Genomic DNA, 20,710 nt, shown 5'->3' with positions numbered 1-20,710 from the left:
ACGCACCGCCACGCACTCGGCCACGCACGAAGCGCCCGGCAGAGCCCGGACGCGCTCACCGCACCAGCGACGGCCGCCGAGTTGTCAGTCACCAGCCCCCGCCCTTTTCATTGGCTGCAGCCTCCGTACTTCGCTTCCGCTCTGCTCAAATGTTAGCCAATCGCGAAGCGAGGCGGACTGCTGTCGAGGCGGGAGTTCTCGCCTGGATTTTCCTATTGGCGGAATTTTGCCATTGGCTGCCTGGCCCGTGTTGCCTGGCGGAGCAGCCACGGCAGAGGAGCGCTGGGATTGGCTGACCATTGGCGCTCTTTCTTTTTCCACCCCACCCCCTTCCCCCCCCCCATTCCGCTTTCCGATTGGCTGAACTCCGCGCCGGGCGGAATTTCCGATTGGCCAGCGCACACTGTTGCTAGGCAGGCGAGGAGGCGCCGGGCGCTGTGGGGCGGAGCTCCCCCTTCCGATGAGTCGGCTCTGAGCTTCAGTCAGCGCGAAGCGTTCCGATCCGCAGCCGCCGCGAGCCCGTCCCGAGACCCGCGTTCGCCATCGCCGCTGCCCGCTCTGAGGAGCCGCCGTCGCGCGCTTCCCCTTGCCCCTTCCCCCTCAGCACCATGGCCTCGGGATCCGAGTAAGTGCGGGCTCTGCCGGCAGGCCGCGGCCTAGGCCCGGCGCTGAGGCGCCGTGCCCGGCGCGGCCTTCCTCCCCGTTCCTCACCTCGGCGCCGCGCGGCGCTGCCCGGCCCGGCCGGGCCGTTCAGAACGCGGAGAGGGCCGGGCTCCGGTTCCCGATCCCGCTGTGTCATGCAGGCCCCGAGGAGGCGGAGGCGGGGCCGGGGGAGGGGGGTGGGCCGCTCTTGGCGCGCTCCCGGCCAGGCGCGTGCCCGCAGGGGGCCCTCGCCGCCCCCTCCCGCCGTCCCTGCCCGGGAAGTGTCGAGTCACGGCGGGACAAGGCCGGGCCGGGCCCTCTCGCCGTACCCCGCTCCGTCCCGCCCGGGCTAGGCCGCGGCTGGGCAGCGCTTTGTCTCGCAGGATCCGGAGGAAGCGTCAGAATGGACGGCGAGAGGGCAGAGCCGCGTCCCGCTCTCTTTCCCGCGAGTCCCGAGCGGCACCACGGGCTGCGGGCTGGCGAGTGACGGCGTGGGGACGGGCAGACATGTTGCACCGGGCCGGCCCCGGCGGCAGCTGAGACTGACTGCTCTATTTTCATCTCCCATGCCTTTGCCTCGCGCTGTTCTCGGTTCCAGGAGCTTCTCAAAAATGAGTTGGACCGTAACAGTCCTGCAGCTTCCCTCTCAGCGCACCGCTGTGTTGGCTCTTGAGATGAGTAAAAACAGCACCTGGATGTGATCTCCTAAATCCAAGAATACTTGAAATGGCTCCTTGGCCCAGCCAGAGGCACTTTCAGTCACTTTAGAGTTTGTTATTTATGTTCATACTTTCTTTTGCAACTCCTGAAGTTTAGTCCTGGCCCTGCTCAGTCAGTTCCTTGAAGATGTGCCAAGAATTCCACATACATGGTAGAGCTTGTGATGGAGGTGATAGTGTAATAGGCCTATTTTTTAGATGAGTAAAAAAAACATTTTCTCCTTTTGCAAAGCTTTCTCGCCACATTTGAATCAGAAGTTACTCAAGAAGGGAACAGTTGCATTTTAGCTGCACTTTTTAGTTCAGTGCTGTTGGCAGATGTCTTGCTGAGTTTTAGCATTGCCTGATCTAACAGAGAAATTTTCATGTGCATACCTGTCTGGCTCACCTTGATTGTGTCTTTGAACTCACTGCTTGGTCTGCCTGTGCTGTTCCAGTAAGTGGCTACAGTCATCTAAAATGTTCTACCTGGGGAAGGCAGTTCTGAGTTCTGTTTGTAATGTGGATGTTTGGGCTCAGGATGGTAAGAAGCTACTGACAGGTTTATCTTGGAAGAGGGTTCTTCAGGACATAATTAGAAAGGCCAGCAGCCTCTATAAGGTGTGATTATTTTCACTTTCATTGCTGAAGCTGAAATCATCTTGAGTCAGCAACTTTTCACTATGTACTTACCACAGGCTTACAGGAATATCTTAGTTCCCTAGTTCATCTGGGTTTCTAGTGATTGTAGTGGATTTTTTCTTTAGTGGTTGTTTTCAGAAGTAATTATTCTTGTTTCGTGTTGTCTGCCATTACTCATAGTCTTTGGGTATTGCCATCTGCTGAACAAGGGTGCTCTAACACACAGAAAAAATACTGAAAGTGTGAAAATTTTTTTAACAGTCCCCCTTTACCTCTAAAAGAGGAGTGAGGGGGAAAATGAGTGATGGAGTTGGCAGTAGGGGTGAGCAGATGAAGATGATCTGAAGATGTTGAGGTTTCTCTCTGACAGAGAAGTCATGGAAGAGCTTTAAAAGTTATGTAGGCTAGGTGTCTGTCTTGGCACTTCACTGGAGTTTGCCAGTGCACATAGGAAGGCTGAGGATCACAACCCACATCCTAGGCTTTCCAGCTGAGTATTTCACTTCAGGCTCTCCTTCTGAGTGGCACGTTTTGCTCCGTTTTTTCAGTTCGTACTTGAGGAGCCCCAAGGAGAGGCAGAACCAAAGCAAATAATGATGGTGATATTCTAAATTGTAAAAGACGAGGTAACACTCATCTGTCAGAGTTGGCCCTTTCCTTTGTAACTGTCATGTAATTTCTTAAAACCTTTATTTATTTTTTTGCACAACAGTTAGGTTAGATAACTGAAACTGATCCTATACATTTAGATGTGTGTCTGCTGATACCTGTAGATTTTTTTTTCCTAATGCTTCCAAGTTTGTTCGATTGTTTTAAGTGCCGTGATGTAATGACAGCATTGATCTGGCCTTTGGTTCTTAGGAAACTGCAGATTCAGTTCTTCAGTACCAGGACTTTTTCCTCACATTCAGCAGAACTAAATGTACCTCTTGGTATCTTGTTCACCACTGCTGTGTACTGGAAGACATCTGCTTAATTTTTTTCCATTTTCTTTTACAGCTTTTGGTTTGTTGACAGCTTTTGTCAAAAACCTTTCACTTGCTGCCCAATTTATATTCCTTTTTATCTTGTGTCCTGGGACGTGTTTTAGGTGGCATAATAATCTCTGCATCCCAAAGGATAGCTACTCAGATTCAGTGACAATTCATATAGCTGAAGTCTGGCAATGATTTCTTATCAAAAGGCATTTGGATCCACATTTCATGTTTGGAGGAGTATTATTTGCATTCAAACTTGGAACAGGCCATATAGAGGTGTTGTTGCTGTCCGGTGTTCCCTAGTTCAAGATTTGTAATGTATCTACTGAAATAATTCATTTGCTCAGGAGCTTATGCTGATGCAAAGTATTTTGTTACTTCTATTTGCTGTTTTTACTACTGGCCTGGTGGCATATTGGTTCCAGTTTTCTTGTTTGTCTGTTAGGGTTGGGGTGTGTGTATGTGTGTGTGTGAGCCCCAGCCCACTCAGGACTTTGCCAAGATCAGTTTTCTGTTGAAGATGGAATCTGTGGTCTTCTTCCTGGTTGTATCCAGCTGCCTTTCTTGCATCTCTCTGGTTTTAGAGAGTGGGTCTGTAACATTTTGCATAGTGATTGAGAGGTAATAATTTCTTACCTGCTGCACTCTTTGATGAATAAGGGGAAAAAAGAAACTTGCCCAGTGCTGGCAGTCCTGGAAGGACATGTTTTACTACTCCTTGTTTTGTTCTCTCAAAATAATACTCCATGTCATTTGCAACATATTTCCTCTGCTACTGGGAATTATGCAGAGCTTGAAAACCTTTTGGAAACAAGCTGACTGTGCTTCTTGTCCCTCTCTAAGTGTCAGGGAAAACAGGCAGCTCCACATAGCTTGTCTTCAAAAAACTTCTGTCTTGAGTGTGTGTTGGGGTAACACCACACTGTAGATGAGGTTTGACAGGCTTCTCTGATGTACTACTCTAGATGCATTGAGCATGTTAAGAAAAGTTAATTCCACAGCATGCTGCATTCATACTGAGTAGCTGCTTGTTCTACTGCTTCCACTCAAGGTTTGACTTCTGGTTATTTTGTCCATAGAAGAGCTAAATCGAGCCAACACGGTTGTCCACAAAGCTGCCTATTCTTTGCTGCTTGCTAAAGACAGAGAATCAGTTGGCTCTGAATAGTGCTTTTTTGGTGTTATGTTTTTTTTCTTTGGAGGAAGTGTCTTAATTTGCCTTTCTTTCATTTCCTTACTGTTTTTATTTGCCTTGACAAAATCAAGCAAAATATTATCTGTCATATTTCTTGTGGTGTAGTTTGCTAGAGCTTCAGTGACTTCTGTGAAGCTAATACAGAAAGATTCATCTTAAAAAAAAACAAAAAAAAATTAACAAGCTCTTGATAATTTCACCAGCTTGCTAGGTTTAACTAATAGACCTTGACAAGCTAAACTCCTACAGCTCTTCCTGTCAGGGGAGCTGTGGCATTGTTCCTTAATTCCCCCATTTATGTGGGATTTGACACCAAATAGACTTAAACTTTTGTTTCAGTGGCAGTGGTTACATGTGATTGCAGATGAGTAATTCTTTTAGGGAAAACACTGTCAGCAACATCTCAATGACCACTTCTTTTCATAGATAACTTTGGCCAGAAACTGCAGCACAGGAGGTTTGGCACGAATGTGTGCAAGAACTTCTTTATGGTGAGGGTGACGGAGCACTGGCACAGCTGCACAGGGGGGTGATGGAGTCTCCTTCTCTGGAGATATTCAAGACCCGTCTGGACGCCTACCTGTGCGACCTGGGCTAGGGAGCTGCTTTGGCAGGGGGGTTGGACTCGATCTCTTGAGGTCCCTTCCAACCTGTGATTTCCTTTTGAGACTGTGTTAATATTTACTCGCAGGAAATGTTGTCATTGAGTACCTGTGATGCCTGGGAATAACATTCTCCTTTATCTTATAAACAAGTATAGTTTCTAAAAGCTGTGGCGACAAAGAAACCCGTAGAGAATAGGAACCAAAGCATGGGGGGTGTGGGGGAGTGTCTGGAAAAGGAGGAGTGTTATCACTTGGACTCAGTACTTCTGTTTTCTTCTCCAGTTCTAAAGCAGATGACTTATCGACTGCTATTCTGAAGCAGAAGAACAGGCCCAATCGGTTAATTGTTGATGAAGCCATCAATGAAGACAACAGTGTTGTGTCACTGTCCCAGGTGTGTCATCTGTTAAAAAATAATAATAATAAATGTAGGTAATACACAAACAAACTGCTGTATATTAGCTTGAAATTTGACTTCAGCATGAATCCAGGTGTTTGTATTAGAAGCTGCAGCTGTTGCAAGTGAGGGACTATTCTTGTTTTGTAGCACTCTTCCATAATAAAAATAGATTTTGATTATGAACTTTCAAGATTCTGTTAAGTCCTTAGTCTGGTTTCAGGATTAGCTCTTGTCAGTGCTGTAGGATCCAGTGTCTTTGTGGCTTTAGTGCATTGCTTCCAATACATAATTCACCAGGGTCAAGTGACTGTCCTTCAAATGTTTGAATCCTTGTTTTATCAAAAGCTTGTTCTAATGTTCTTATTGTTAACAGGCAAAAATGGATGAATTGCAACTGTTCAGAGGAGACACTGTTCTTCTAAAAGGAAAGAAGAGGAGAGAAGCAGTCTGCATTGTTCTGTCAGATGATACCTGCTCAGATGAGAAGATTCGCATGAATAGGGTTGTTCGCAACAACCTGAGAGTGCGCCTAGGTGATGTGATCAGGTGGGGGCTGGCTTGCTAACTCTTATGTATCCCTGAGTTGCCTAAATAATTTGTGTACTGGCTCTGAATTTAGAGACAGAGTTTGCCAGATGTTTTTTTATATCTTTCGGGGGAGACCTCAGAAATGTTTCCAAATGTATGGCTTGCGTCAGGAATCTCGCTTAAATTTTGCATGTGTTTCTGGCTGTGTACATACTCACATTAACACTGAAAATGGATGGTAAAGATTCTTGATGTGTGTTAGTGTTTTCTCAAACCTAGGTCCTATAATTAAATAGAGTAGTTTAATGATCCCAAAATCATTTTGTCAGATGAACTTCCAAATTCTAAATTTTTAATGTCTACACCAATAACAATGGAAAGCATAGAGCAGTATTGTAACCGATCTCATGGTGTCTAGCTGAGGCACACAGCTGCCTTGTGACTTACGAGTATTAAAACATGCTGGGGATGGATATCAAAACCATGAAGCAGTGAAATATCAAGATTAAATGTCCTCAGAATACGTTTATATTCAGGATGTCTTTATTTCGGTTTTTGTTCTAAAAGTAACTTGATAACTAGGAATTATTTAAAAGTGTTGCAGGAATTTTGTTGTGCAACACTTGGAGAAAGTTGAGAGATAATATTGCTTCAAGTACATTTGGGCTTATGGGAGCTGGGGAAAACCATGTGCGCACTTTGGGAATACAAAAGTGCTAATATGTAGACTTAAATATGGGAAGACTGACAGTTCCACCTCTTGAGGATCTTCCTGATCTGCAGTCTCCTACGTGTTCTGTGAAAATTGAAGCCTGGCACCCTCAGCTGCAGCTTGGTACTGAACTATCACTACAGCAGGCTGTTAGCCTACATACCTACACTATAAAATAATTGCGTTGTTTATTTATAATGGGGGAAAGGGCCTTAGGACTTCCACCTAAACGTTAGTTTCTGAAAAGTGGGATGCCATGTGGATACCTGGCTGCAAGCCGATTACCAATGACTGGTACTTGGAGAGCCTTTGCTCTGTATCAGGGTTATTGACAGTGGGCTCCAATTCCTTGTAGTAGGTTACAAGAGAGAGATGAAAGACAGAAGTTACCTGCAGCTTCATTTCTCACACAGTTGGTTTAGCTACAGCTAGTTCCTTATTGAAACAAAAATAAGCTTGTAATTCCCGCAGATCTTTTGGCTGCTCTAGTAATACGTGTATTTGCCTTTGGGTTAGTGAAGGACACCCTGGTGGGTGAGCAGGAAGAAGGTATGAAACTCCCTGCCAGGCTTAGATAAGGCATGAAGGAATGAAGGAAGGTGTGATTTGAAGACTGACTCTAGTGCTCATGGAATTTAGCTTCTCAGTATTTAAATGTTCTTATGAAGGTGGGAAGACTCGGGAAGGATTTGATTAGTCATTTCTGGCCTAAGAAGAGCTACCACTACCTTTTCCAGACCTGGGTGTAAGTCCAGAATGATGTGGCTAACCAGAGTTTTCTTCTATTGCAGCATCCAGCCCTGCCCAGATGTGAAATATGGCAAGCGTATCCATGTACTGCCAATTGATGACACAGTAGAAGGGATCACGGGGAATCTCTTTGAGGTCTATCTCAAACCATACTTCCTGGAAGCATACAGACCCATCAGGAAAGGTAACACCACTTGTTACTGAAGTCCTGAATGTGTGCAGTATTCCTGAGGCAGATAGAGAATTTCTGTGGACTTGCACAGATCTCTACAAGGCATCAGACTGCATCCACAGAGTGAAATTTTACTGATGTTTGTTGATTTATTTTGCTACATTGAATGGGAATATGTTTAAAAAAAAAGTTTAGGTAGAACTTAAGAGAAAGTCTTGTTAAAGTTGCTACTACTTGACAGGATGTGGTGTTTGCTTGTTTATTAAGCAGTTGGTTGGTTATACTAGCTGACACCCTAACTGAATTCACTTCTTCAGAATAATTCAATTGACATCTGAGAGAGTGCTTGGAAAGCCAGTTGCACTTTTAGAGCTGTGCTAGTGGCACGTCTGAAACAAGTAGGTCCTAATACAGTATAAGTGGAAGGTGAATAAAATGTTCCAGGTTCTGGGGCCCAATTTAGTCAAGAGTTGTAGTTCAGTAATATGTATTATTCTGCTTCTAGAAATAAGCAGTTGTTGTAAATAATAACAACTTATTAAGAAAAGTTCAAAGTAAGATTTTTATTAAGTAGGGGATTTTTGCCTCCTCCCTGGTTGCTTCTGGATAGAATTTCTTCTTTTGAGCTGGTAAGCAGAAATAGGACATCCAAGGCTGTGCTTGTTTTTGCCTGTCTTTGTGCAGGCTGGGACAACCACTCTAGAAAGTCACCTGTTTGGCTGGCAGAAACAGTATACATATGTTGGCTGAGTGAATCATCTAGTGAAATGGTCAGCAGTTGCTGTTCTCCAGCATAAGGAAAAAGGAGTCAAAGTGGGGCAGTTGGGGAGCTGTATAAAGAAGCCATCTGTTTTTGGGATCAAGTCTTGTGTTGCTCTGCATGTTTCTTGAAAACTTTTGGTTGCTCAGGATGGCACACCATTTCAGATTGCCTTTGTTTTCTCCTGTCCCATGACTTTTCACTTGTAATTGCACTCTATGCTGTCCCTTGGGCTATAAACTGCAAGCAGAAAGCTCTTTTTTAAATTGATACCTAGTTTTTAAAGGAGACAGAGAGAAACATGAACATCTTTCTTTTGGACCCTATTCTTAGCCTGTTTGCTTATTTTTTTTCTAAGCTATATCTAAAGGGTTTTTTCTTTTCTGGTAAACAATATGAAGTTCTAGAACAGCTAAACTGAAACTGAATGGGAAATGCGTCTGATTACTTGCATTTGACTGTTTGGTATTTAGTTGGAGTATTCTTTTTCTATTATTTGCTATTTGTTTCTGCAAGAAATTTGGGAAAATGAAATTGCTACAGATCTAAACAGTGTCCTTATACTCACAGTGTATACAGCTCTTGAGTCTGAAATACAGAGCAGTATGAAAAATGCCAGTGGCATATCATGTGTAACCTATTTTCTCATCCTCTGAGGCTGCTGGATAGTACAGGGATTGACATTTTGCAGATGTCAGTTGCAGCAGGATACTGAACTGTGAGTTTTTCCACAGGTGACATTTTCTTGGTGCGTGGAGGGATGCGTGCAGTGGAGTTCAAAGTGGTGGAGACAGATCCAAGCCCTTACTGCATAGTGGCTCCGGACACTGTGATCCATTGTGAAGGAGAGCCCATCAAACGAGAGGTGAGCAGAATCTTAATACACAGTTCTTGAACTGACCCCAGTCTGTCCAGTGAAATCTCTTTCTGTAACAGTGCTTTCAGCTCTGGGAGTGTCATTTTGTGCATTAATGTAACCCTGGAAGCTTTGGTTCCAGGGGGTAAGCTGCTGCTGACAGTAGTTGGAGCAATTTGCTTCCCCTATCCTTCCTCAGATACTGAGATTGCACTAATGCCTATACCATAATTGGGTAGCAGCTGGTTTTGCATCTGCTTCCAGGTGTCTGCTGCTGGGCACTAAATGGAATTTGTGGACATTAAAAGCATGATTTAATTCCAAAGTTCCTTTAATCTGTAGCAGGAAGGCTTTAATGTTTTGCTAAATTTTATGTCATGTGAAGAAACTGCAATTAATGCTTTTTGAGTTAGATAATTGAGATCTCTAAAACAGTTGGTTTTGTTTGAACTTTATTTCAATCCCTTTAGGTACCTAACCTCGGGCGTCCAAAGTTTAAGACAGCCTGAGTGGCTGGTCTGCCAGGAGTTGGCCACCTTACATTTATAGAATAGGAAATCTCAGGAATAGGAGCAGATTTGGCCATGACTGCCTTTTTACTAGCTGCAAGTCAGACTGAGTGCTGTTTTCTCGTTAGCTCCCCTGTCTGTTCAACAGCTGTGGGACACTGGATGAGTCCTGCTTGGATGCCACAGAGGCAGACAGGAGCAGGTTCAGCGAAGGCTATCAAAATAATGAGGAGCTGGAGGTCAAAATAAATGAGATAGGGCTAGGAGAGTGGGCTTACGCAGCCTAGAGTAGGAAAGGTGAAGCAGCAGGCCTCCTGGCAACTTCGTAGTGGAAAGGTGTAAGACAACCTGACTCTTCTGAGCGCTGTGTCCAGGGACAGGACTAGAGGCAGTGGCACAGGCTGGGTCAAGAGAAATTCTCAGCAGGTATTAGAAAAAAGGCTTCCACAAAGCCTAGAGCAGGGTGTATAGAGATCAGGAATCTACATCCCTGGGGGTATTCAGCACTTTTCAGGGACTTTCTCTTATTGAAGTAGTGGCAAAGGCTTAGTGGGGCTATGGTCTGTGCTCCTCTAAGATTCCAGGTGATGTTAATTTATAGGTTTAGTGTGTCCTAATGTTACAGTGTCCTTGTTTCAACTGGGACAGAGTTGATTTTCTTACTGTGACTCATACAGTGCCATGTTTTGGCTTTAGGATAAAAACAATGTTGATAACATAGTGTAAAGCAAGCAAAGGCGGTGACAGAGCCTTTATCTGAGGTAGAGGCGCTGCAGAAAGAGATATTAGAGATAAGGGGAATGAACTCACCCCTCCCGGGGGGGCAACCCATGCAGGCTGAGCGTGTCTGTGCTCCTGGAAGCACCACTGAGAGGGGGAGAGCAGGACAGCAGGAGGATGGGTGGACCTGGGCTCCTCCACTCGGGTCACTCAGATGCTCATTCACTGCTTCAGGCTGTGACCGGGCAATCCCACTACACATACTGATGTTTTAGTTGCTGCCTGTCAGCTCTGTACGGAGCCAAGGAGCCAAGGACATTTTAGTGTTGTAGCTTCAGGCTGTTATCCAAGGGGGTGGGTTTCACTGAGGACTAGGTATGTGCAGGCAATTGCCATTGGATGTTTGGGAAGTCAGAAACAATTACGGAAGACATGAGGAAGACTTGGAAACGACTTTGAAAACAACAAAGAAGTGACACTGAGCAAAAGCCCAGATTCCTGAAACTGGGGAGGGATTGTTAAACTATTGTTTTCACTCAAATGCTGATACATTTCCTTCCTGGTAGGATGAAGAAGAGTCACTGAATGAGGTGGGCTATGATGACATCGGTGGCTGCCGGAAGCAGCTGGCTCAGATCAAAGAGATGGTGGAACTTCCTCTCCGACACCCTGCTCTCTTCAAGGCCATAGGGGTGAAGGTAAGGACCTGTGTGCATCAGGTGGGTCAGTGGTCTTGGTTTTGCTGATGGCTCGTGATGTAGGAGGCTTAGGGCTTACAGGAGTGGAATAAGTAAGAGAAATAACTTGTGTTTTGTTTGTCTTCTTTTTAATGCTGGTATTAGGGGAGTATTTCCTTAAGTGTTTTATAAAACAGATTAAAGTACTGGCACTCGTAAAACAGAGTGATGTTTTGAATAAAGCACTGTCAGTTACTGGCTAGGTTTTTGTTTGTGTGTCATGCCAAGTAGTCAGGGTGTTGATGGTAGGATGGCAGCTGTTGCATGAGGTTGCATCATAAATCAGACTGACTATCAAATGCTTGGAATTTCACTGTGAAGCATCTTAGTCGTTCTGGTACTAGTTTTCCACCTAAATCTCTTTTCCCAGCCACCACGGGGAATCCTGCTGTATGGTCCACCTGGCACTGGCAAAACACTGATTGCCCGAGCAGTGGCCAATGAAACTGGGGCTTTCTTCTTCTTGATTAATGGTAAGTTTTGGGTCTGCTTTAGACCAAGATCTGGTGTGTAATCATTCATCCAGCTAATGGTAGTGAATGGTTTAAATAAGGCTTTAAATATAGCTACATTGTCTCTTTAACAGCTATCCTTCCATACCTATTTCAGATGTCCCTCTGGGGAGGCTAAGAGGCCATTTGGGCAGAAGCATCTGCAGTAATTGTTTTGTAGCAGAGTGATTGAAAGGCAGCTTTGTGTCGCAGGAACTTGCAGTTTGTCTGAGTGTTCGTTTATGGTGTAGGGGCAAGGCTAGGAGTGAAGCAGTGACATTATTCTGTGTATGTGGGTATAAACACTTGTTTTTCTTCTGAGCATGTTTTATTCAGAAAAGGAGCTAGTCTGCACTGCATTTTTCTTCCCTTTGAGTAAAGTACAAATCCTGTTTTGTTTCAGTTATCTTTAATTGGGAGGAACTTGTGAAAGTTATAATATGTACCTCAGAACTTAGCTACAAATAACAGAACTTCATGTTGATCACTATCACAGCAGTTGAGATAGATAGATGCTACTTTATTTCCACCATGAAGACAGTAGTCTGAATTTTCCTCACTGCTTTTCTCTTGCAGTTTACAATCTGGGCTATTAGAACTGAGTGTACTTGAGAACAGCTGCTTTTCTTCTCCTTTATGATTTAAACTAGACTCATGAAGGTGAAAGCAGCACAGCATAGCAAAGACCAGCAGTATCTGGTTTTTTTTAATCTCAAGATGACTTAGGAGTGATCAGAGGTAGTGAATTGACTTGCTTTGTACCTTAAGATGTCAGAAATAAATGTCTCTACCCATACATCACCCTTGTCATATACTTCCTAAGTACATGAAAGGAGTCACTGATAATAAGCTGATCTCCAGAGGCTTGTGCTTCTGTTGTATAGTAAAAATAACATTTCTTGTTAGAATTAATGGTGCATTCTCTGCTCACCCCAAACTGCAGCTGCAGGTAGTGCTGTAGACAGAGCTGGTGTCAATTGATGAGTCACCTGAAGTGAAACCTGCTTGCATTTGTGGCTTTGCAGTTAGTGCACTTCAGTCGGCTAGCAGCTTTGCACTCCTGAGGGTCAGGTTTCTTTTCTGGGATCCTTCTGAAGAAAGCATACATTGTCTTCGTGATCACTCCCATCATCATGATGGAAAAAATCTAAACAAATTAGACTGGTAAACATTAGAGTTTAGCAATTGTAGGAAATGTCAGGGGATTACTGTTCTTTCTGGAACTGATGCGTTTATACTTTTGTTATTAATTAATTATTTGGGGGAGGAGATTCTGTGGGGTGCTTTTGTGTCTGTTTGTTTGTGGGTTGTTTTATTTTTTGTGGGTTTTTTTTTTTTTTTTATATGTGCTTTGTTTTGTTTTGGAGCTTATTTGTAGGCTTGTATGGAGGTAAATATGAAATGCCTGTGAAATGCAAACCAAAGACAGCTTCAGTGTCTCACAGCTTTTTCCTTCCCTACTCTGATAATTCATCACCATATAATTTGATTGCTTTTCTTGCAAGCTAGGACTGGCATTAACAGTGTGTGGTGGCACATTACAGAGAAGCTCACCAAGTGTGAAATAGGGTAAGAGAAGAGGCAGCTTAAGGTAGCTCATTGACTAGTACTGCATTCTGTTAGAGTAAACTGAAAACACCAGAATAATGATAGAAAGTAATTCCGCATGCTGTTCTTGCCTGTTCAGCTGCAAATTTAGTGAATTTGGTTGATAGTGTTTGCTTTGGCTTGAAATATAGATAATCTCATGTGAATGTTGTACTGAAAAAATTCAGCTGCATGCCTTGGAGCTAGCTGCTTCTCTTCTGGGTGCCACAGTGCTGCTATTTTTCAGGTCCTGAGATCATGAGCAAGCTGGCTGGTGAGTCTGAGAGCAACCTGAGGAAAGCCTTTGAAGAAGCTGAAAAGAATGCACCTGCCATCATTTTCATTGATGAACTGGATGCCATTGCTCCAAAGAGAGAGAAGGTAAAAGCAGCTTTTAGGAGCTAAAGGTGTGTCTGTACACCCTTTTTGGTAGCAACTGGCATGAATCTCTTGTGTTCTGACTATAGGGTAAAACAACAGTCAGCCATGAGATGAATCTTACCTATCGTTCACAGTGTTTCTTGACAGCTGGTGGTTTTAGTGTCTGCTGTGATGCAGCACTAGTACCTGTGCTGTGATGTAGTGCTTTAAGTCTGATCATTGCTTTCTGTCCCCACAGACGCACGGAGAGGTGGAACGTCGCATAGTGTCTCAGCTATTGACTCTCATGGATGGACTGAAACAGAGAGCACATGTGATTGTTATGGCAGCTACCAACAGACCAAACAGCATTGACCCAGCACTCAGGCGATTTGGTACTGGATTATCATCTCTGTTTTGTCTGTCAGATACTTTATTACAGACTTGTGCTTCAGGGGCCTTGAAAAGATTGAGCAGAAATGTAACATTAAACATCTTCTGTGTGGTTTATTGGCTGATTTGTCTCTAGCTGCTTGTTGGAGATTAATTTCTAGGCTTCTGGGCTTTGGTATAATTTTCTGTTTTAGTAGATTAGAACGTATGGAAATAACGAAGTACTTGAAATCTAGTGGTAGCCTTTCTTAGGTGAGGCTAGCTTGGGACACACTGAAGGACAAGGCTTATTGAGGGAATGTTCTTGCCTCAGTCTGCATAAGAAATTTCTGCCTTCTTTTACTGATGAGGAGTCAGGTGGTTTCCAAGACCTAGGTTTCCAAAACTCTACAGTGTGATAGAATGTCTGGTGTATGAGCAGTGAAGTCTGTAGTAGCAAACCAGTCAAGTTTGCAGGAGAAAATTACACCTTCAGTCTGCAGAGGCATTACTGCAAAATAACAATAGGCATATGTGCTTTAGTTAGAATTTCAGCAATATGTAGGCTTCCTACCTTCCGCATATTGGTTAGGTTTTTGCATTTAAACCACTTGGGTATTGCTGTGATGAGTACTGTAAAAAGTTCAGAAAAACTAAATTGCTTTCTCAGAATTTGTAAATTCTTATGCTCAGGACACAGAGGTAGAAGTAACAAAAATGGAGAAGCATCTAGGATATTTAGGAGAAACATCTTTTTCTGCAGATAAGGCCGTGAAAAAGTTAACAAACCAGTAACACTCTGTAGTCTTGAACTATTAATGTAGTAGTCTCACTTTCCCTACACTGCTAAGGCCACTCCTTCTCTGATCTGACTCTGCAACTGTGCTGATAGATGCTGTAGAGAAACTCAAAGCTCTGGTATTTTCTGAAATTATGACTTGCCATCACGTTGCTCAATCAGAGGAAAACAGCCACTGCAGCTTCTTTGGTCTGTAGAATCAATAGCTCAACGTACATTTTGCATTCCCCAGGTCGTTTTGACAGAGAGGTAGATATTGGTATCCCAGATGCAACTGGGCGCCTGGAGATCCTGCAGATCCACACAAAAAATATGAAACTGGCTGATGATGTGGATCTGGAACAGGTGAGTAGCATGCTGTTAGGAAAGGTGAATGTTCCTGGTGCTCTGTTCTGTAGTGGAAGAGCTGTTACGGCTCTGACCAGCAAATATTAGTTGCTCATTTAAGACATCTTTAAACTGAATGTGTGATCTCTGAGCTTCCTTCTAACTAGTTTAATAGTGACCAAAAATCCTCTCTTGCTCATACAGAATGGCATTGCAAAGTGAAACAGTCACGTGTCAGTAGAGTCTGCACGTGCTCTGCCCCTGCCCTCCTGTGTTTGTTGTGGCACTCTCTTTAAAAATGAAGTAGGTTTGAAACAGCTCTCAGAGGTTTGAGTGTTGTGATGACTTGGGACACTGCATGTACGCTCATTTTATTCCTGTAATCTCAGTCCTGAGTGAAGAAGTCCAGTCCTTGTGGGTTATCTTTCTGCATGCCATCTGAATTCCAACTGCAACTTACGATCTCAAGTAGGACGCAGAACAGCTCTTATGCATGTCTCTGCCTGTTAAATAAGTGGTAGCACCTTTCCTGAAAAAGCAGACATTCCTGTCTTTCAGGGTTTCACTGCACCTCTGAATGAGTGACCAGAGTGTGCCTTTCCTTGTGAGTGCTTGCTTACATCCCTGTGAGTCATGGTCAGTGCTTTGCTTCCAGGTGGCAAATGAGACCCATGGACATGTTGGTGCTGACTTGGCTGCTCTTTGCTCAGAAGCTGCACTTCAGGCTATCAGAAAGAAGATGGATCTCATAGACTTAGAAGATGAAACCATTGATGCTGAAGTGATGAATTCTCTGGCTGTGACCATGGATGACTTCAGGGTAATGCAAGACTGCCCCTCTTTCTTCTAGGTGCATTGTTTAATTGCTTATCTGAAGCGTTTTAACGTGACATGATACAGTTTTATACTGCTGTTTCTTCTAATAACAGTGGGCTCTGAGCCAGAGCAACCCTTCTGCTCTTCGGGAGACTGTGGTAGAGGTGCCACAAGTTACCTGGGAAGATATTGGTGGCCTAGAAGATGTAAAGAGAGAACTGCAGGAGCTCGTACAGGTGAGGCTTTCCGACAGGTTTTTGCCCAGTCAGCTTAAAAAGAACCTCTTGATACTGTTTTGGGCTGTGAACAGGATAAATACAGAGATTTTTAGTTATTGCTTGTAGTGGACTACATGGTACTACTGCTGTATTTTGTCTTAGGGAGAGGAAGGTTCTGGAAGGCAGTTTTCCCTCAGGCTTTCTGTAGCTGAGTTTACGTGCAGAAATAGCAGTAGTTCTGCTTTAGTGGAGAGTAACAGTAGGACTACTGCTGGGAATCTGACATGTAGTGGCTTTTTCTGCCAAAAGGTGAATGAAGATTCTCATGCAGTGAGCCTCCAAAGAGCTTTCTACCCCTGTTAGCATAGGGGCAGGTGAGAAATAATAGTGAAGTCTGTTATGAAGAGACACACAAAGTCACAGATGTTCTGTGGAAACTCCTCATGTCTGCATCAGTATGGCTGCTTTCAGTTAGCACTGTAGAGACACCTTGTCTGAGTGTAAAAAAAAATAAAATTATTTTTAGTCTAATTTTCTGGTGTTCAGTCATCACCTAGCTCTGATCTTGTTGCTAAGGATAAATGCTCATATCTCACCTGTCTCTGGAGGGCAGAGCTGACTAGGTTAGATCATGAGTTGTTTGTTCCCTTTTGTTTCTGCAGGGCAGAGCAAAGCTGGGTTTGAGTGTGTTGGAAAACTACCCAAATTGTAGTGTTTACTCCTTGAGTAAATGGACTGTTTAGGGCAACTTTACAGTTGACCTGTGGTGCTTTTCAGACCATTTCCCATTTAAAAAACAATTCCAGTGGCCATGAGCAGGCAGAATCTTGCATTTATCTCACTAGAAATCTCAGGGTTTTTTTTTTTGGTTTATTTGTTTCTTGGTAGGGGCAAAGTACAGGCCTTTGGGGGCTCATTTTAAGTTTCTGTTGTTGTTATTGTTCTAATTTAGTATCCTGTGGAGCATCCGGACAAGTTCCTCAAATTCGGCATGACTCCGTCAAAAGGGGTTCTATTCTATGGGCCGCCTGGTTGTGGTAAAACACTTCTGGCCAAAGCCATTGCCAATGAGTGCCAGGCAAACTTCATTTCCATCAAGGGGCCGGAATTGCTCACCATGTGGTTTGGAGAGTCTGAAGCCAACGTGCGCGAGATCTTTGACAAGGTGGGTGCTTCTTCTACTCCCTGTACTGTATTAGTGCTTAGGTAGCCCCCAGTGTATTGTCTCCACTGTGCTGTCTTCACTGTCCTGTTTTTTATTTGTGTATTTTGTGCATCTCCAACTTTAGTGTGAGCAGGGGCTGCTTTCCTGATGCTGGGGAATTAATCCTCTTTGGGAACACAGATATTTAAATGGATTTCTCCTGCTACAGTTACTATCTGTTGTTACAGGATGGTAAAAATCACAGTGCCTTTGCAGTGAGGCATGCTTTAAGGTGACATAAACATCCTCCACATACGTACAAATGTGTTTTGAAACCTCAATATCTAATGCCCACTGAGGACTTTCAAAACATCCTACAGGTTCTTGTCCTTCAGTATACATGGCACATATAGGAGTTTGTGTCCTGCTACTCAGTTCCCTGTAGATAGTGTCACCTTTTGTGCCAGAAGGTACATGCCTTATTTACCACAGGAATCCTTGTCAGGTCAGGGAATCTGCTGAAAGAGCAAAGTTGAAAGAAGAATGAGAGTAAAACCGTGGGTTGGAAAAGAACCTCAGATACCATCTGCTCCAACTGTTTGTCCACAGCAGAGAGACAACTTGGACGTTTGCTTTGTGTATATTTCAGGGAGAGTTCTTGTCTGGGCAGAACTACCTTCTAGTCATCAGAGTTACCACCCTTCTGTATGTCTGGTTCACAGTGACACCTGCTTTGGGGAAATTTATCTTGCAGTAGGAGAGTTGTGGAGGGTTTATTGGCAGGAGACTGCACTCAAGCAGTTCTTTCGAGCTCTCCTCGAGGTGACAGTGCTCTGGCACTCTGCTGATCTGCTTTGGTAGGCTTAGCATGAAACCAGTGTGCTCCTTGCCTGATGGTATTTAATGGTTCTGTTTGCTTTACAGGCCCGCCAAGCAGCCCCTTGTGTGCTCTTCTTTGACGAGCTGGACTCCATTGCGAAGGCTCGAGGCGGCAATATTGGAGACGGTGGTGGTGCTGCAGATCGTGTCATCAACCAGATCCTGACAGAGATGGATGGCATGTCCACCAAGAAGAACGTCTTCATCATCGGTGCCACCAACAGGCCAGACATCATCGACCCAGCCATCTTGCGCCCTGGCCGCCTGGATCAACTCATTTACATCCCCCTGCCAGACGAGAAGTCCCGGGTTGCTATTCTGAAAGCCAACCTGAGGAAATCACCAGTTGCTAAGGTAGGATCTGTGCTGTAGCTGTATCTGGCTTGATTTTGCTATGTGCTGCACACATTCCCAGTGAGCTGAGGGCAGAGAAGAGGGTTGGTGATGGCGTCACACTGTGCAGACCTGGAAAACCTTCCATCCCTGAAAGATGGAAATGAAGAAGTGTAGGGATAGGCTTGAGATCTATACTAAGTATCAGTGCAGCTAGATATCAGTGTGTAAGCTCAGCAGGTCTTTTATCACATCGTAGAGTTCTGCCCACGGTGCAGGAATGGGAAGTGCCTGTTATGGCAAGATGTCAAAGATTCTTGTACTCTGAAGAAGTAAATGTAGAAGACGGGGGTGAGAAATGGGAACTGAAGAGGAACCATTGCAGTTAATTGCTGAACTCTTTCATAGACAAGAGTTATCCCTTGCCAGGGGAGCAGGTAGTAATGAAACTGATGGAATTAGAAAAAGCAGATGCAAAGTGAGTGCACAAGCTTCTTTAGGCCAAGCTTAGCTTTTTAAGTGCTGTTGGGAAGGAAGGCTTAAAAGGAGGTTCCACTGTGTCAGTTGAGGGAGGGAAGGTTGTTCATCTCTGCCTGCCCTGTCTCCATTTCCAGTCTGAAACCGTTCCATTGATTTCTCATGCTAAAATCTGAGCAAATTATATCTGAAGCCCTCAGGTCAGCCTGCCTCTTCTCACAGAAGAGTGGGGAGAGACATTCGTAGCCAGACATGTAGTAGGTTCTTGCTGGGTGTGAGGGGAAGTATGGCCTGCCCTGGCGTGTAGATCCTTTTACCAGGATCAAGAGCCTTAGCAGCTTGTCTGCTTCAAATTGTACAAAGTCAAGGTAGCACCTTGCTACCATGGGATCTTAGGGCACTTCTTTGTCATTGGAGAGTACAAGGTGTAAATGTTTTTCTCGTTTTTTTTTTTGTTTGTTTGTTTGTTTTGTTTTGCTAGGATGTTGACCTGGATTTCCTAGCTAAGATGACCAATGGCTTTTCGGGGGCTGACCTGACAGAAATTTGCCAGCGTGCCTGCAAACTGGCCATCCGAGAGTCCATTGAAAGTGAGATCAGACGAGAGCGCGAGAGGCAGACCAACCCTTCTGCCATGGTGAGTGGGACACCCTGAGCTTTCCCTGCTTAGGAGATAGGCAGCCCACCTGTGCCTGTGGGTGAGGGATGATGCTTTTCTCTCCATAATCCTCAGATGAGGACGAGTAGGCTGCAGGCTCTTCGCACAGAGCGCTGAGCTGGAGCACTTTGTTCTCTTCTTGTGGGAGGGCGAGGGCCTCCTATGGTGCCTCATCACTGGCATTGCTCAGCAGGCCCCTGCAGCAGCCGTGAGTCAGTGTGCTGCAGCATCCTGCTGTAGCCTCTGCTTCAGTGGGTACTGATGCATCCTGACCCAGAGGGAGGTGTGGGCCGGTGAGCTGCACGTGGCTCATCTCAGCTCCCTGTCCTGCTGCAGGAAGTGGAGGAGGACGACCCGGTTCCTGAGATACGCAGGGATCACTTTGAGGAGGCCATGCGCTTTGCTCGCCGCTCTGTCAGTGACAATGACATCAGGAAATACGAGATGTTTGCACAGACCCTACAGCAGAGCCGTGGCTTTGGCAGCTTCAGGTAACTGTATGGGAGGTGGGGAGGGCAGTGTGATGTGCTTGGCCTCAGGAGCAGGGTACTGAGGGTGCTTTTGATGAACTCTGAAAACTATCCCACTTCCACTGCATTTTTCCCATTCTTCCCAGCACACGCTGCCAGCTGAGCGTGTGGTGGGTACAGACTGCACTGCAGGTCAGTTGCAGCTGCTCTGTTAGTGCTGCCGAAGCCCATCACCCTTTTTCCTTTAACACAAGCAACACCTGGCAGCGCTGCAAGCCTTTCCATGACCTGCCATGAGGCCTCCCCACATTTCTCCCCCGTTTCCTTCCTGACATCAGGGTGTTGATGTGAAGGGAGGGGACTGTGCTGAGCTGCGAGGAGGCTTCTGAACTGCATCTCTTCTCTCCCCTTCTGCACTGCTGCGTGCAGGTTCCCATCAGGTAACCAGGGAGGAGCTGGGTCGAGCCAAGGCACAGGAGGTGGCAGCGGGGGCAACGTGTACAGTGAAGACAACGACGATGATCTCTATGGTTAACTCGCTGTCCTCAGTGGACCAAACTCCAAACCAGGCCACGTTGTACAGGGAAAATCCAACATTCAATGGATTCTTGGCTTCTTCATTCCTCAGTCAGAACAGTGTAGGTGCACGTCAGACTTTGTACAGGGGATGTTTTCTGCAAACACAAATCCAGACCGATGTTCAGGTGGGAAGCAGATAGTGAATTAACAAAAGAGGGGATATGACTTAATTTCTGAGAAATTTCTGTTCTAGTTTATGTGGCAGAATCAGCAGTTTTAGCGAAGGGTACAACGCTAGCCTGTATTAAAAAAAAAACTACAAAAAATATTAAAAAAAAAAGAATAAAATCCCACAAA

At 44.9% G+C, this 20,710-nt stretch overlaps 1 protein-coding gene across 2 annotated transcripts; it reads left to right on the top strand.

The window, feature by feature from the left end:
* The first annotated feature begins 459 nt into the window (after positions 1–459).
* Positions 460–20,710, top strand: VCP (valosin containing protein). Of its 2 annotated transcripts, none has more exons than XM_065740046.1 (17): positions 460–625; positions 5,042–5,153; positions 5,533–5,705; positions 7,191–7,333; positions 8,816–8,946; positions 10,733–10,864; positions 11,274–11,376; positions 13,229–13,362; positions 13,601–13,736; positions 14,745–14,857; positions 15,495–15,659; positions 15,769–15,891; positions 16,826–17,038; positions 17,942–18,250; positions 19,188–19,343; positions 19,701–19,855; positions 20,264–20,710. In XM_065740046.1, exons 1-17 carry the CDS (start codon positions 609–611, stop codon positions 20,367–20,369), a joined length of 2,421 nt encoding a protein of 806 aa, XP_065596118.1. In that variant the 5' UTR covers positions 460–608; the 3' UTR covers positions 20,370–20,710. The 2 variants fall into 2 exon arrangements, with proteins under 2 accessions (XP_065596118.1, XP_065596119.1); XM_065740047.1 differs by lacking the exon at positions 460–625 and adding an exon at positions 3,873–3,892.

This window comes from Cyrtonyx montezumae, unplaced genomic scaffold, assembly GCF_038088225.1.
Source record: "Cyrtonyx montezumae isolate F1298 unplaced genomic scaffold, pur_monq_1.0 scaffold_25, whole genome shotgun sequence".
NCBI lineage: Eukaryota > Metazoa > Chordata > Aves > Galliformes > Odontophoridae > Cyrtonyx > Cyrtonyx montezumae.
The sequence above is the reverse complement of the archived record's forward strand: the minus strand, read 5'-3'. Positions and strand labels throughout refer to the sequence as shown.